Source organism: Macrotis lagotis, chromosome X (genome assembly GCF_037893015.1).
Source record: "Macrotis lagotis isolate mMagLag1 chromosome X, bilby.v1.9.chrom.fasta, whole genome shotgun sequence".
In the NCBI taxonomy this organism is placed as follows: domain Eukaryota; kingdom Metazoa; phylum Chordata; class Mammalia; order Peramelemorphia; family Peramelidae; genus Macrotis; species Macrotis lagotis.
Window position 1 is genome coordinate 124,981,695 of NC_133666.1, and position 15,673 is coordinate 124,997,367.

General features: G+C 36.9%; 1 protein-coding gene across 7 annotated transcripts in view; it reads left to right on the forward strand.

Moving 5' to 3' along the window:
• LOC141502677 (phospholipid-transporting ATPase ABCA3-like) overlaps positions 1–13,990 on the forward strand; it is a 312,244-nt gene extending 298,254 nt beyond the window's left edge. For all 7 annotated transcript variants that reach the window (XM_074207521.1, XM_074207520.1, XM_074207522.1 and 4 more), the window contains 5 exons: positions 4,634–4,821; positions 7,646–7,816; positions 8,214–8,404; positions 13,001–13,074; positions 13,738–13,990. In XM_074207521.1, coding sequence (XP_074063622.1) covers positions 4,634–4,821; positions 7,646–7,816; positions 8,214–8,404; positions 13,001–13,074; positions 13,738–13,866 — 753 coding nt within the window. In that variant the 3' untranslated portion in view covers positions 13,867–13,990. The remainder of the gene's footprint in view (positions 1–4,633; positions 4,822–7,645; positions 7,817–8,213; positions 8,405–13,000; positions 13,075–13,737) is intronic.
• The last annotated feature ends 1,683 nt before the right edge of the window (positions 13,991–15,673 follow it).

Here is a 15,673-nt window from a genome sequence, read left to right on the forward strand (position 1 = left end):
TTGTGTTGTCCATAAATTTGTGCACATATATTTCCCAATTACATGTCAAGAAATTTTAAGCATTAATTTTTTTCTTTTTCTTTTTACCTATTTACATGCAAAGATAGTTTTCAACAATAATCCTTTTGCAAACTTTTTGAGTTCCACATTTTTCTACCTTCCCTTCCCTCCCTCCTCCCCCAGCAGCAAATGATCTGATATAGGTGTACATATATATAATCATGTTTAACATATTTCCAAATTAGTTGTTTTGTGAAAGAGGAATTAGAACTAAGGGGTTAAAAATCATGAAAAATGAAAAAACTATATATAGTACGCTTGTTCTGCGTTCAAACTCCATGGATTTTTCCCTGGTTGTGGATGGCATTTCCTTTAACAGGTCTCTCAGGATTGTCCATGATCTGCTGAATTGCTGAGGAACTGCATCCATCATAGTTGATCATCTCAGCTGTTGATGTGTACAACATTCTCCTAGTTCTGCTTATTTCATTCAGCATCAGGACATGCAAGTCTTTCCAGGCTTTTCTGAAGTCCATTGACCTTCATTTTTTTTTTTAGGTTTCTGCAAGGCAAAAGGGGGGTTAAGTGGCTTGCCCAAGGCCACACAGCTAGGTGTGTCTGATACCGGATTTGAAACCAGGTACTCCTGACTCCAGGGCCAGTGCTTTATCCACTACACCACCTAGCCGCCCCAAAATTGAATTGAGATTCATTTTAATAAGATTTTGACTTTCAAATTTTTCTCCATCCCTACGTCTCTACTGAAAAAAAAGTGATTTGATATAGGTTATACATGTGCTATCTTGTAAAAAGCATATTTCTGTATTAGTCACATTTGTAAAAGAAGAAACAGATAAAAATGGAAAAAAACAAAAAAGAATAAAGCAAATGGGAAAAATATGCAACAATCTGCATTAAGAGTCCATCAGTTCTTTTATCTGGATCTGAGAAGTATTTTCCTTCATTAGTCCCTTGTACTTTGTCCTGGATCATTATGTGGTTGCAAAGAGCTGAGTCATTCATAGTTGATCACCACACAACATTGCTCATACTCTGTACAATGTTCTCCTGGTTCTGCTCATTTCACTTTGTATCAGTTCATACAAGTCTTTCCAGATTTTTCTGAAATTTGTTCATCATTTCTTATTGCACAATAGTATTACATTACATTCAGATACAACAGCTTGTTCAACCATTCCCAATTTCATGAGCATACCCTCAATTTCCAATATATTACCATCATTAAAAGGACTGCTATGAATATTTTTCTATATGTAGGATCCTTTCCCTTTTTTATGATCCCTTTGGGATACAGACCTAGTATTGCTGAATCAAAGGATATGAACAATTTGGTTGCCCTTTGGTTATAGTTCCAAATTGCTCTCCAAAATCAGTTTACAACTCAACCATCAATGTCCCAATTTTCTCATATCCTCTTCCAACATTTGTAATTTTACTTTTTTTGTCTTATTAGACAAACTGATAGGTATAAGGTGGTATCTCTAAGTTGTCTTAATTTGTATTTCTCTAATCAAAAGTGATTTAGAGCACTTCTTCATTTGCCTGTAAATATATTTCATTTCTCGTTAAAAACTGCCTGTCCTCTGACCATTTATTAATTGGGGAATGGCTTATTTTCTTATAATTTGATTCATTTTTTACTATATTTGTAATTTTTTTTTTATTTTTACTTGTGAAAATAGTTTCCTGGCTTTCTGCTTTTCCTCTAATCTTGATTGCATTAGTTTTGTTTTATATTTGAATACAATAAAAATTATCTGTTTTAAATTTCATAATGCCTGTAACTCATTTAACCTCTCCTTTAAAAATCTAATGCATGCTTCACTATCTAGTTAACTTTAAGCAAGATGTAGTTTCCTTCTGTATCTCTTTTAATTGGATCTATTTGTGCTTTTACTTTGAGATCAGGATTGCTACTCCTGTTTTTTTAACTTCAGCTGAAGCAAAATAGATTCTTTATCTCTCTGTTTCAAATGTGTTTCTTATAAACAACATATTGTAGAATTCTATTTTTTAATCTACTCTATCTGCTTCCATTTTATGGGAAAATTCATCCCATTCATATTCATAGTTACAATTATTAACTATATATTTCCCCCCATCCTATTTTTCCCCCCTTCCCTCCTTACCAATGCCTTGCTTCTGATCACCACCTGTCCTCCTTTCTATCATTTCCTCTCCCTTTTCCTTCCCCTTTCCCCTTCTAATTCCCTGTAGGGGGAGGCAAATTTCTGTACCCAACTGAATGAGTTTGGAATTCCCTCTCTGAGTCAAATTCGATGAGAATAAAATTCAAAGAATGTACACCTTCCTCCCTTCTTTCCCTTATTGTAATACATTTGTTGTGCCCCGACATGTGATGTAATTATCCCATTCTGCCTCTCCCTTTCTTCTTCTCCAGAATAATTTTTTTATCACATGAAAATAAACGTATAGGGGCAGCTAGGTGGCACAGTGGATAAAGCACCAGCCCTGGAGTCAGGAGTACCTAGGTTCAAATCCAGTCTCAGACACTTAATAATTACCTAGCCATGTGGCCCTGGGCAAGCCACTTAACCCCATTTGCCTTGCAAAAAAAAAAAAAACTAAAAAAGAAAAAAAGAAAAGAAATGTATACCCACATCCTTTGTCTATGTATACCTCCTCTAACAGCCTTAAAGGAGATACACTTCTCAAGAGTCACAGCTTTCATATTCTCATGTGGGGATGTAAATAGTTTATTGAATACCTTTACTGAATGACATTTTTTTCTTTCCTCTATACAGTTTTATGCTTTCCTTGAATCTTGTATTTGAAGATTAAATTTCTCTAGTCTTCCTTTAATCAGGAAAGTTTAAAAGTACCCTATTTCATTGAATCCCTGTAAGATTCTGCTCAATATTGCTGGATAATTGAGTCTTGGTTGTAATTCAACCTCTTTTGCCTTAAAGAATATATTCCAGACTCTCCAGTTCTTTAATTTAGAAGCTGCTAAATTCTGTGTAATCCTAATTGTGATTCCTTGATATTTTATTTTCTGACTGCTTGCAGCACTTTCTCTTTGATCAGCTAATTCTGGGATTTGCACACAATATAAATGTTTTCATTTGGGGATTTCTTTCAGGAAGTGATCAGTGGTTTCTTTCAATGACTGTTTTACCCTTTGGTTCTAGGACATTAGGGCAATTTTCCTTGTGATTTCTTGAAAGATGCTGTCCAAGGTCTTTCTTTATAAAGACTTTCAGCTAGTCCAATAATTCATAAATTACATCTTCTGGATCTATTTTTTCAGGTCAGTTATTTTTCCATGAGGTATTTTACATTTCCTATTTTCTGCATTTTTTTAAAATTTTGTTCGATTCTTGATGTCTCATAGAATCATTCCCTTCCACTTACTTAATTCTAATTTTTAATGAATTATTTTTTCAGGTAGCTTTTGTATCTCATTTTCTATTTAGTCAATTCTACTTTTTAAGTAATTATTTTCTTTAGTCAATTTTTGTCCTTCTTCTAAGCTACTGGTTTTTTCTTGCAAACCTCTTATTTCTTTTCCAAATTTTTCTTCTACCTCTATTATTTGACTTTTTAAATCCCTTTTTGAATTCTTCCAAGAAGACTTTTTGGATTTGAGACAAATTCATATTGACCTCCACAGCTTCATATGAAGGTATTTTGACAATGTTGTGTTCTTCAGAGTTTTCTTTTGGATCTTCTCTGTCATCATAATAACCTTCTATGGTCAAGGCTTTTTTTCGGTTTCTTGCTTATTTTTCAATATATTCAACTCTGCTTCTGAAGTATAGGGGGCAGCTTCTTACAACAGCTTCTTACCCTGGGGTCTATGGCCCTAGTCACTGACTTTCTGATCTGGGACCTGAGATGCTGGTGGCTTGCCCATAGTGGACACTGGGCTCCATTCCCTTTTACCCCAGTGAGACAGACTTTTCTCAAAATCCCTCTAAGTTCCCTTAGGCTAGAAAATTGTTTTACTCTGTCTCCTTATAGATTCTATCACTCAAGAATTCTTTTAGCAGCTTGATTTAATGTTTTTCCAAGGGAAACTGGGAAGAATTCAAACAACTTCCTGGCTTCTCTCTGCCATCTTGACTCTACCCCCAGTTCTGAACTGATAATATTTTTTATAAAAGAGGAATAAGTATCCCTTTTTTTTCCTGTTGACTGCTACAGTTATTTCTTAGGTCTCTCTTACCTGTCATCTATCCTGTAAAATTATTTTAATTTCATTTTTTCTCCCCTCTAAGAGGACTGCAAGTTTCTTGACAATAAAGAATGAAGTTGTTATTTATTTTTTTTAAACATTTATCTCCTAGAATAGTTTTCTGAGCATAAAATGTGCTCAGTAGTCACTTACCAAATTGAATTGTATCCAGTGGATAATAGCTACACTTCCAGACCATTTCAACAGACTTCATTCAAACTGAAAACCTAGCCTTGGTAGCAAAGTATAGGGCTAGTGAGGACAAAATGAAAAAGGAATTTGTCTAGGGAAAGACTTAGTAAGTTGTTATTTTCTATCATTAGCCTTAATTGTTTTAGTATGAAATATGTGATTTTCTTATTTAGCCCAAGCCTTTGACTTGGATTTCTGCCTGAGACTATCATTTCATTTCAGGTGAGAAAGATAACTGGCTACTGTCCACAATATAGTGCTCTCCTGGACCATATGACAGGCAGAGAGATGTTAATTATGTATGCTCGAATCCGAGGAATCCATGAGTCTTATATCCAGTCACATGTGGAGCAAATTCTTCACCTGCTAAAAATGGGGATAGATTCAGACAAGCTCACAAAGACATATAGGTAAGACTTTTTCCAGGCACTCTTTTCCATGAAATTTCTCTTTTGAAGGAAAATAGTTTTCATTTGAAGGATTCTCATCAAGTAATTTCAAGTATAACCACCTTGGCCATGTAATCCATAAGGATAACCTTTGCTCCTATTGAGGGATACCCAGATTCGTTGAATAAATGATATCCTGGACCTTTTCTAGTTTTCCAGGCTTCTTATACCTTACTCTTACCCCCCCCCCAACTCCATGTACTCTACAATCCAATGATACTACTCTCCTTGCTGTTTTTCATCATAACACTTCATCCCCCATTTCCAAGTATTTTCACCAATTGTCCCCTTTGCCTGGAATGGCCCCCCCTTCCTCATCTGTTTCCACCATCTGCAAGAAGTCTTTCATGATCTACCTTTATGCTAGGTCATTATCTCTAAGATTATCTTCAGCATATCCTATATGGAACTTGTTTACACTTGTCTCCTTATTAGATAAGGAGCAACTTGAAAGCAAAGGCTATTTTTTGCCTTTCTTTGTATCTCTGTATCTTAGCTTAAGGCCTGGAACAGAGTAGATGCCAAGGTGATTATACTTCAAATTACTTGATGAGGATCTTTCAGATAGTTAAATCAAGCTGTTAATTTGACTTGAAATATCAGTGTGAGATGGCAGCTTAGAACCTGGGACACTAATTCTCAAAAGGTTTCTTTCACTAGTTTCATTCATATATTCTTAGAAAGTTCATAGCTGGTAAGAATTATTAGAGTAGACAACTGCCAAAGTAGTTTTTCTAAAGCACAGTTTAGCTCATGTTTTCCTTATACTCAATAAATTCTAGTGCTTTCTCATTAAAGTTAGGATTAAATATAAATTCCTCTGTCTGACTTTTAAAGTTCTTTGTAACTTGAGCCTTACCTATTTTTCCAGTCTTCTACATTACACTCCTTTGCATTCTCTACAATTCAGCCATCCACGTCCTTAGATTTCTTCATATGCTACCTTTTATCCCCAAGTCCTTCAACTACAAATTAAGCTCCTTTAATATTATTTTGTATTTACTTTGTGTGAGTGCATATGCCTGTGTTTTGGTTGTATGTAGCCAACTATGTACATGTTGTCTCCCCAAATAGAGTATAAACTGGATATGCTTTTTCTCTGTTTCTCCCATGATTAGCACAGTACATAAATGCTTAATGAATGTTTGTTGATTGATTGACTCAAAGATTGATTGAATAACTAGTTTAGTAAACAATACAGCAATGGTATTACAGAAAGTTAACAGCTTCAGTTATAATGCAATAACAGTTTCACTATAAGGAATTAGCAAGTTCTGTTTCCTTGGGATTTTTTTAGATGCTATCTAAGAGCAATGTTTATATCTTTGCATACAAAAATTTTCCCTTGATCTCTTTATTGACTTTTCTTATCTTGGTATTATGGTAATCTTCTAGACCTACATCCAATTAGCACTATGGTCAATACTAATTCAAGACATTAACTTTACATGTCAGATCAGTAACTTTCTGTTTCTATGTTTATATTTATCCTTAATAAATTATCCTTGAAAGTTTTTCCCTTTGGCCAGATTACTTCTGGGTAACTACCTCTCTCTGGAGAGAGAGAGAGAGAGAGAGAGAGAGAGAGAGAGAGAGAGAGGATGAACATTTTTTTAAAAAGAAAAGATCAGTCAGAATTTCAAATAACAAATTTCCCCATCAATGAGAATGAAGCTTCCTTATTTGGTTTTTAGCATCACAGTCTCTGATAGGTTTCATGAGAAAGTTGAAATGACACTAAAGAAAACAAAGAGAAGAATAACATCTGTACCAGAGCAAGTAGTCACAGAGTAGGTCCATTCTGAAAGTAGCACAGTTTTGGGAGCACTAAAGTATTGGTTCCTAGGAAATTTGCAGGCGGGGAGACTACCCCAAAATTAAACATATTTACTACAAAAATTAAGAAAGTATTGTTAACAATATGCTTAGGGAAAAACACATGGTTTATATTCAGTTCAAATCCAAAGAGTATTTTGATTTAGTAACAAGAGGCTATATGAGGAAATTCAAAAGGAAGAGTTTCTTCAAAATAAGCATTTCAGAGGGCTTTTATATCCTAAGGAAAACAAGTTGTTTTGGTTTCTAAAGTTGTCTACAGTTGACCTCTCAAGCTGCTAAGAGCGGCTTATTTTTCAGTAGACTTTTATAACTTCTAACTCAGCTTTGTTTTCTGCTGCCCCTAGTGGTCACATTCCAAGGTCATTAAAAATATGAGCAAGTATAATAAATAATCCTTTAATGACCTCCTTCCATTACCCTTTCCCAAAAAGTCTATTGACAACTGACTGTATACTAAGATAATTTCTTAAGAGAATAATCATAAATTTGGCCCCAGTCAGCACCTCCATCTTTTAAAGGTCAGTGACAAAGCAAGACTGCTGAGAAGTTACAGAAATGGAGTTTTGTTTTTCTCCTCCAGAAGCAATAGCAATAAAGTAGAGGAATAAACTCATCATTTGTAGAGGAGCCCCAGAAGCTATCACATATGCTCAGTTCTTAGCATAGAGCCTAACACATAATACATATGTAAAAATGTTTATTGATAATCTCATTGCCTAAATACCCTAGTTATATAGTATAAAAGAGTTTCCAGAATTAAGTACAAAATAGGGTTGACTTCTTAATGTTTCAATTGAAACTGCTGGCAAACAGAAAGGGTAGATTCAAGTTTGCTGCTTTTATTAGCTGTACATCAAATCATGCCTATTACTGTGTCCCTTGGATTTCCTGTAAATTACAATTTCTTCTATTTCTCCTTCCCCTTTTTGCTTTCTTCTTCATGGAGTGGTAGCACTAAGCAGAAATTGAGCAATGCTATTGCTCTACTTGGATTTCCACCAATCATCTTCCTGGATGAACCTTCCAGTGGCATGAATCCTATAGCCCAACGTCTACTTTGGGACTTGGTAACACAGACCCGTGAATCAGGGAAAGTCATTATCCTAAGCTCCAAGAGGTGTGGACAATTCCTTGTTTGGGGTTAATGGAAGTTGTAGTGGAGAAGATGGGTACTTGATTAGGACCAGAAACCTTCCTGGAGTCCTTAAGCTCACCAGGAAAAAGAACTATCTAATTCTGACAGAGGGAATATACCTAGTTACTTAGATGTGGGTCAATGGGCTGTGATCTCTAGAATTTAGAAGGGGGGGAATCTGGGGAAAAGTTCCTACGGCAAATTGAGGCATCTGCTCCTTCCTTTTGGTGCTAAACATACTGATCCTGAGAGCATCTGTTCCCTAGTCATGTTTCTGGTCCTGTGTCTGCAAGACCAAGGCCAACCTCTCCAGAGATAGAACATAACCTCTGCCCATGTCTGGGGTCCCAGGTTCCCTTGATCTTTTTTGTCTCCCCAGCATGGAGGAATGTGATGCGCTGTGCACTAGACTAGCCATCATGGTGAATGGGAAGTTACAGTGCCTAGGCAGTCCTCAGTATCTCAAGAAGAAGTTTAGCAAGGGATATATCCTAATGGCCAAGATCAAGAGTGATAGTAAAGAGAATGAGATGGAATACTTCAAGAAACACATCATTATGAAATTCACAGGTATTATAGCTTAAACATAAAATTTCCCTTTGGGGCCCTTTGTGGTACTTGTTATTTCCATAAATTCCCTAACCCTAATTGTACTGAAAAAGAAGATGGGGTATATGACCTCTCATCAATTCATGTTATCTGTCTCTAATCAAATGTAGTGTTACCTTATCTTTGGGATTTTGACTAGGATGGGAACTATGACTAAATGATAAGGTATTTGCTAGTATCTGCCACATAAATACAAACTCTCTCCTTCCTTGGAAGTCTATTCAAGAAAAGTAAAGTACCAACAGGTATGGAGCACAAAACAAAGTAGATGACTAGTCACATTCCTAACCTCTCAATATTCTTCCATTACAAATCTCAGTGTATATGATAGAATGTAATAATCATGCAGAAATAGCTCATACATGACCATCTTAGGAACACAAAGCAGCGAGTATCCAGTTCTGTCCACAATTATGACTACCTGTATTGCTCTCGGAAATTGCTGTAGCCCTTATTTTGCCAGACTCTGAAAAATATCTTTGTAGCCCCAACTATGATCATGAAAATGAAAATGCTGGTAAAGTACCAGTTTCTTCCAATCCTACTTTTTTGTTGAAATAATTGTTTATCTGTCTATGCGTTAGAGAGCCCAAGAAAAAAGACAACTAGTTTCAAACCCTAAATTCAAGTTTGTTGCTAGGATTTACCAGCAAGATCAATCATCTGTCTTTAAAAAGGTAGCATTTAATTCCATCAAAAGTAAAGTATAGGTGAAGCTTAGAGAGATGCTAGATTCTTGACTCAGTAAAAAGTTAGATGAACTTTAGTTTTATGCTGATAGTAGCAGTCCAAAGTATTTTTGTGATTCCCCTGAAGGCTATTTATGGGCCAATGACTCATAGTGCATCTCAACCATTTAGTGCTGATGGAGCTACATTGGTTAAATAATATTTAATAATTATGTAATGAGCAATAATGATCCTGGAGAGATGAGCTAAAGACTCCGTTAGTGTTCCCAACAGACCATCACCAATCAATGCTAAAGCCATTGACCATTTACCTCAGTTGAAGTCAGGCCTTCCTTAGCTGAAGTTCAAACTGGAAAAGAGATTTTGAATGGCTTTAGATTTCCTTTCATGTGGCAAAGCACCTGATACTAATTCTATTACAACTGAGATTTACAAGGCAGGAGGTCCATTGCTCATAAAAAGAGCTCACTGAAATTTTCTGAGTTATATATCAAAAGGAAGTTATCCCCCAGGAGTGCAAGGACACCTCCATTTTCCATATCTATAAAAGTAAAAGGAATAGATTGTCCTGTGACAATCACAGTGGGGTTTCTCTCCTAGACATTGCTGGCAAGATTCTTGTCAGAGTCTATTCCTTCACTTGAAAAATGGTCATTAACTGAGAGTCAGTGTGGCTTCAGAAAGCATCGAGAAACAATCTAAATGGAATTTGCTTTCTGACAAGTCCTGGAGAAATGCCAAAAGAACAGAGATCTGTATACATTTGTAGATCTGACCAAGGCCTTTGATACTGTCAGTTTGTGAGGGTTTATGTCAAAATTTTGTGGCCCAGACAGTGGTGTTCTTTGTCCTCTGTTCTCAAAGAGGACCATGACATCAGAAGAGGTGACAAGCGCATGAATTGGATTTGAATAAAGGGATGCTGTGCAAAGTCACAAGCCTCACTTTCTCCTCCAGAATCATCTGGATTCAGTGGCCAGATATGAATCAGGAAGACTGAAGATGGCCCTGGATGTGAGGCAATCATAATTCTTAAAGTGACTTGCCCAGGGTCACACAGCTAGTAAGTGTCAAATGTCTGAGGCCAGATTCAAACTCCCATCCTCCTGACTACAAGACCAGAGCTCCCAGAGAAGTTCATCAGTATTGTACATCACTTTCACAAAAGTATGCTTCTTCATAATGGGTATTGCTCTTGCACTTTCCCAATATAGTGAAACAAGGCTATGTGCTTGTTCCCATGGTTTTTAGCGTAATGTTTTCAGCCATGTTGTCCAACATGTTCATTGAAGAACACCATCTCACTTTCTCTTCAAAGCCATCTGGGTCCAGTGGTAGACCACCATGTAAGTTCTCCATAAAATAGTCCTTAATTATGTGAAAACCCAACCATCTACTCTAGAAAAAAGGAAAAGGAAAAGGAAGCACATGCTTAAGACTTGTATGTTGAAAGGATACAATTAAAAGTATGTTCTTTACATTCACATGTTTATGAGAGTGGAATATTGCAACTTTCCAAATAAGAGTGCAGATTGGGTGTTACAGTGGTAGCTCTTTACATTTCAATGATATGAAAGCTCCAAAGATAGCTTCCCAGATTCTCCCTTTTTTATAGGAAAAGTTCAAAATATTGCATGTTTTAGAGATGCTTCCTTGCCACTTTAATTTCCAGATAAATGTTTTGGGATCTTTGAACACTGTAATTGGTTGAGGGGAATAGATGTATTAGAATGGACTGTTCTCTGTTTTACTCAAGACTAATACAGGAAAAGAGGGGATCATATCTTTGAGAGTGGTACTATAGGACCATCTGGGACCTGATGGATAATTACTTATGAAGTTATTATTGAAGATAGAGGTAGACACCTCAACAAAAATAAAAATAAAATAAAATAAAATAAAATAAAATAAAAAGACAGTTAACTTATGGAATAGATAACAACTTGAAAATGTTAAGAAAATTACCTTGGGGTAAAAGCAGGGACTCAACCTGAGCTCTCCCCCAAACCACTTCAAATACTTTTAAATAAAGACCCTAGGGACAGCTAGGTGGCAGTGAATAGAGCACTGGCCCTGGAGTCAGGAAGACCTGAATTAAAATCCAGTCTCAGACACTTAATAATTACCTAGATGTATGACCTTAGGCAAGTCACTCTCATTGCCTTGCAAAAGGAAAAAAACAAAATAAAACAAAATAAAAATAATGACTCTAACCAAATTCTAGAGTGGCAGGATTCACAGAAAGACTGAGTGAAACAATTTTCCAGCCTCAGACAACTTGGAAGCTTGGAAGGTTAGCAGGAAAACTACCCCCACTGGGGTAAGAGTGGAGCCCAGTCCAGCACAGCTCTCAGCAGCACAGACCCAGCTCCAGCAGACCAGGAGTAGGCCTTGGGAACCACCCGGAAGCTGCTTCTGGAGCTCTCAGCCCATAGGCAATGAGAAGTCAGAAGGAGATTAAAGGGGTCTCTGCTACTTCTGAGACAGGACTCTGTTGTTTTGCCCCAGTCCCATGAAAAGGAGCAGAAGCACAACAGAGTTTACTACCTTAGCAGAGCAAAGACTCTCCTCACAGTTCAGGGCAGAGGGGAGTGCTTTTGGTCACCCACAGGTGAGCAGTCATAGCCTCTCATATGACTTTGGAGGAATTGAAAACTTGAAGGTTCCTTGGAGTATCTCTGAAAGCAGAAACCCTCAAAAGCCGGTACAGTGCATCTTCCACCCTAAAAGCAGAGCCCCACCTTAACAAAGACCTAAAATCAAGTCACAGACTGGAGAAATGAGCAAACTTGTAACAGAAGGAAAAAATCCAACCAAAGACAGTTACTTTCATCATATGAAAGATCAAAATACACACTTCTGCTTCTGCATCGAAATCCTCCAAGAAAAATATGAATTTTTTCTCAGGTCATGGAAGAGCTTAAAACAAAAAAACTTTGAGAATAACCTTGGGTTCTCTTGAGTAATGAATCAAAGTTCCTCAAGTTCTAATTTATACCTCTCTACCCAACTACCCTTGGACTTTCAAATTTTTTTAAGGTTTTTTTTTTTGGTAAGTGACTTGCCCAAGGCCACACAACTAGGTGATTTATTAAGTGTCTGAGGCCAGATTTGAACTCAGGTACTCCTGACTCCAAGGCCAGTGCTCTATCCACTGCACCACCTCACCACCCCTGGACTTTCAAATTTGAAGCTCTCAGATTCCATAGGGCAAAGGAATAAACATTCAAATTGCAAGGGAGAAAAGCCCTTATAGAGTAATATGGCAAAAATAAATGTCTATATACATATATTCTATAACAAGCAGTATTAATTTGTATTCCTCATATTGAAGAGAAATAAAAACTTTGTAACAAAAAAGCAAAACCACATCCTTATACATATACATGTATATTACCAAAAAATAAAATTACAAAAACCAGATATTATAAAAAAAATGTACAAGTCAGGAGTTTTGTTGGCCTTGCCAGTGGGATAACCAGTTAGTAGAGAATAATGTCTATCCACTTGGAACTTTGCGTACATTATGAAAAGACCTAGGTATTTCTGTAGGGATTTGTTAAGAAATAAGGATTAATTAAAACTTCCTATCATACTTACAGAAAACTGAGGAACCAGCTTTCTCCTCTCATGGAGAACATGTCATCAGGAATTAAATATAACAAGAATTTACTACTACTGCAAAAAGCAATTATATAATGAGTTCCAGAGGAAAAGAGTTTTTAAATTTTCTGCATTTATACTCTCTCTTTTAGTGTGAATAATTGAGTTTACAGCCACCATTACTTTTGGATTAAAAAAATTAATCTACCAAGATATGCTTTCTCCCAACCCTGTCCCTTACAAGGAGCCTCTTGCTTTTTCCCAGGCAGCAAAATAATACAAGAGCACCAAGGAATGGTCAAGTTTCACATTCCCAGTGAGAATCTCAGCTGGGCAAAGGTGAGTACAGGACTATCTGAATGACACAGAAGAAAAAAAAATCTGAAAGTGGGTGGGTAATGTGGAACTTTGGGACACTTCTGAGTTGAAATCATTCCATTCTATTAGAGTTTCTTCTGGGATATTCAACATGGTTCTATCCCTGGCATTTAATTAGCCTTAATTTTCCCAAGCAACACTCAATGACTATAAATGCAGAGTAGTTGTATTGGTAGAGCTAGTTTAGAATACCAAATTATAGGCCTTTATAACCCTCTCCCATTAAAAAAAAAAAAAAGATTCTCTAGGTCTGACCTATAGGTAAGTTCTATACCTCAAGATTTGGAGAAATGTATTCTTCTAGAAAACTCAAATTGGGGAGAACTAGAACCTCTGAGGCATTTTTCATTCTGCCTTCCTTTCCAAAGAATCCTGAGGCTTATTAACTCTATGGAAGTATCTCCCTTCTAAGTCTGTTGGTCCACTCCAAGGCTATAAGTGGGGAATGTGGAAAGAAGTACTTTATCCGACTCTATCCCTTATATCTCTGCTTCACCTACTTTCCTACTAACATAATCACATATATACTGTTTTCTCCTAATGCACACATAAGCACTGGGGTCTTGGGTCTCCTCCACCTTGCCCTTCCAGGATCTTACAATGCCTCTGTCTGCTGCCCCAAAGGTGTTTGGTATGATGGAGAATATCAAAAATAATTACAATTTGGAGGACTATTCTATCAGTCAGACTACACTGGAGCATGTCTTCATGACCTTTGCCTCCTCTAGAAGAGAAGATGAAATAAAAGAATAGAAGTAAAAGAATGAAAAGTTGTACTCACCACATCTACAGTTGCTGCTTATAACTGGTGCAGATATGGAAAACAATTCAATATTGCTATTTTGTTATATAAATAAAAATAATTTTTTGTTTTGAATACATTTTGAAGATTCTTGGAGATTTAAATAGTCATGTGAGCAAAGTATAAAAAGGGAAATCAGAAATGCTAAGAATCTGATTTTTTCAGTGATATCTTTGCATTTTTCATTTCAACAGCCTGGGAGATAAGGAAAAGCAGCACTGAACAGGGTAGGGGACAGTGTACCCATTCTTATATGTCTGGACTCTGGGTGTGATAAACATAGTTCTGTCTAGTCAGTTTTCTGTCAACTTTTCATAACTCTGGTTTGGTAGTAGTAATTGGAGCCATTCCTAGGTCTGAGGACAAAAAACAAAGTGTTCACCCCACCAATCCCCAAACCACACACAAGAAAAAAAGGTGAATTCAGAGAAATAATTGCATAGGATATGGAGATATAGAGCAGCTCTGAACTCTAAAAATGTCAAATGAACAGGCTTGAAAGGGAAATATTCTATTTAATATGTTGCATTTTTGTCAAAAAGCACACAGACTTGGATTCATATCATAGGCTACATTGCCTCATAAATGTACCTTACATGACTACTACTCCTATTCCAAAATGGCACTGAGGACTACTAAGGCTGAACTCAGATATAGCTGTTCATTGTGCTACCTAAAAATTGGAAACAACAGCAAAGAATTGTGAAAACATTTCAAATACAAAGATAAAAAAATGTCAATACACTGTCCTTGATGCCAGGGAAAATGTAGCCAGCTAAAGAAAGAATTTAAAAGACTGACTCTGTCTGACCCAGAAGAAATTTTAGGGACAAAAGTATTACTGTGGTTAGCAGAATTTAAGGCAGTGGGAAGCCACTGATCCCCTAGGGGGGATTAGAAGCCACATCAGCTACCGTGAAAGGATGAGCAGTAAAGAAAGGTATAGGAGTACCAGAGGTTATCTGGGTGATCATACTCCCCAAGAAGACAAGCAACTGAGTAGAGGGTGAGGAGTTAAGGGAAACCATAGGGTAGGTAGGGAAGGTAGGTAGAGAGCAGAGATGAGTTAAGGAGGGATATGATGATGAGGGGCTCAAAGGCTAATCCTGTCAGGTTAGGGAAGAGATCCCAGGGATATGTTTAGTTGGTAGAGGCTTGTCCTTGCCAGAGACGGGCAAAGTACTTTACTAAAAGTTCATTGACCTCATCTCAATAACTTGAACAATAGGATAAGGGTAGGAACCTATATTGCCTTCAGTAATATTAAATGTAAGATATATGGTCAGTGCAAAGGGAACAGATTAATTATAAACCTTTTTCTGTTTTCCTCTACTTCATTCCCCACTCAGTTTAGGACCAAATTCACTTGGAAGCTGGGGCAAGTGTTTCTTCTTCTGAAGCTACTTCCAAATGAAAAGGGGACATATAGCTGTCCCTGCCTAGCAAGCCCCATTTAAGGGGAAATCGGGGTTACATCCAAGAATCAGCCAAGGCAAGATCCAAGGAGTTCTAGCTCCAAGCTTTGCGTACAGGATGATAATTCATCTTGGGCCACCAGATTAAAATGTATCTCGTCATTTGTAGGAAACAAGATTAAGTGCCACTTCCCAGGTTCACATAGAGACCAGTAAAGAGAAAAGCTAAGAGCCCCAAGAAGACAGATCTGGAAAAAATAGCAATGCAGGAAAACAGAATAAAAATCATATCCATAATCCCAATAAAGAGTGGGCCATTTGGAAATTAAGTCAGAGTACCTGA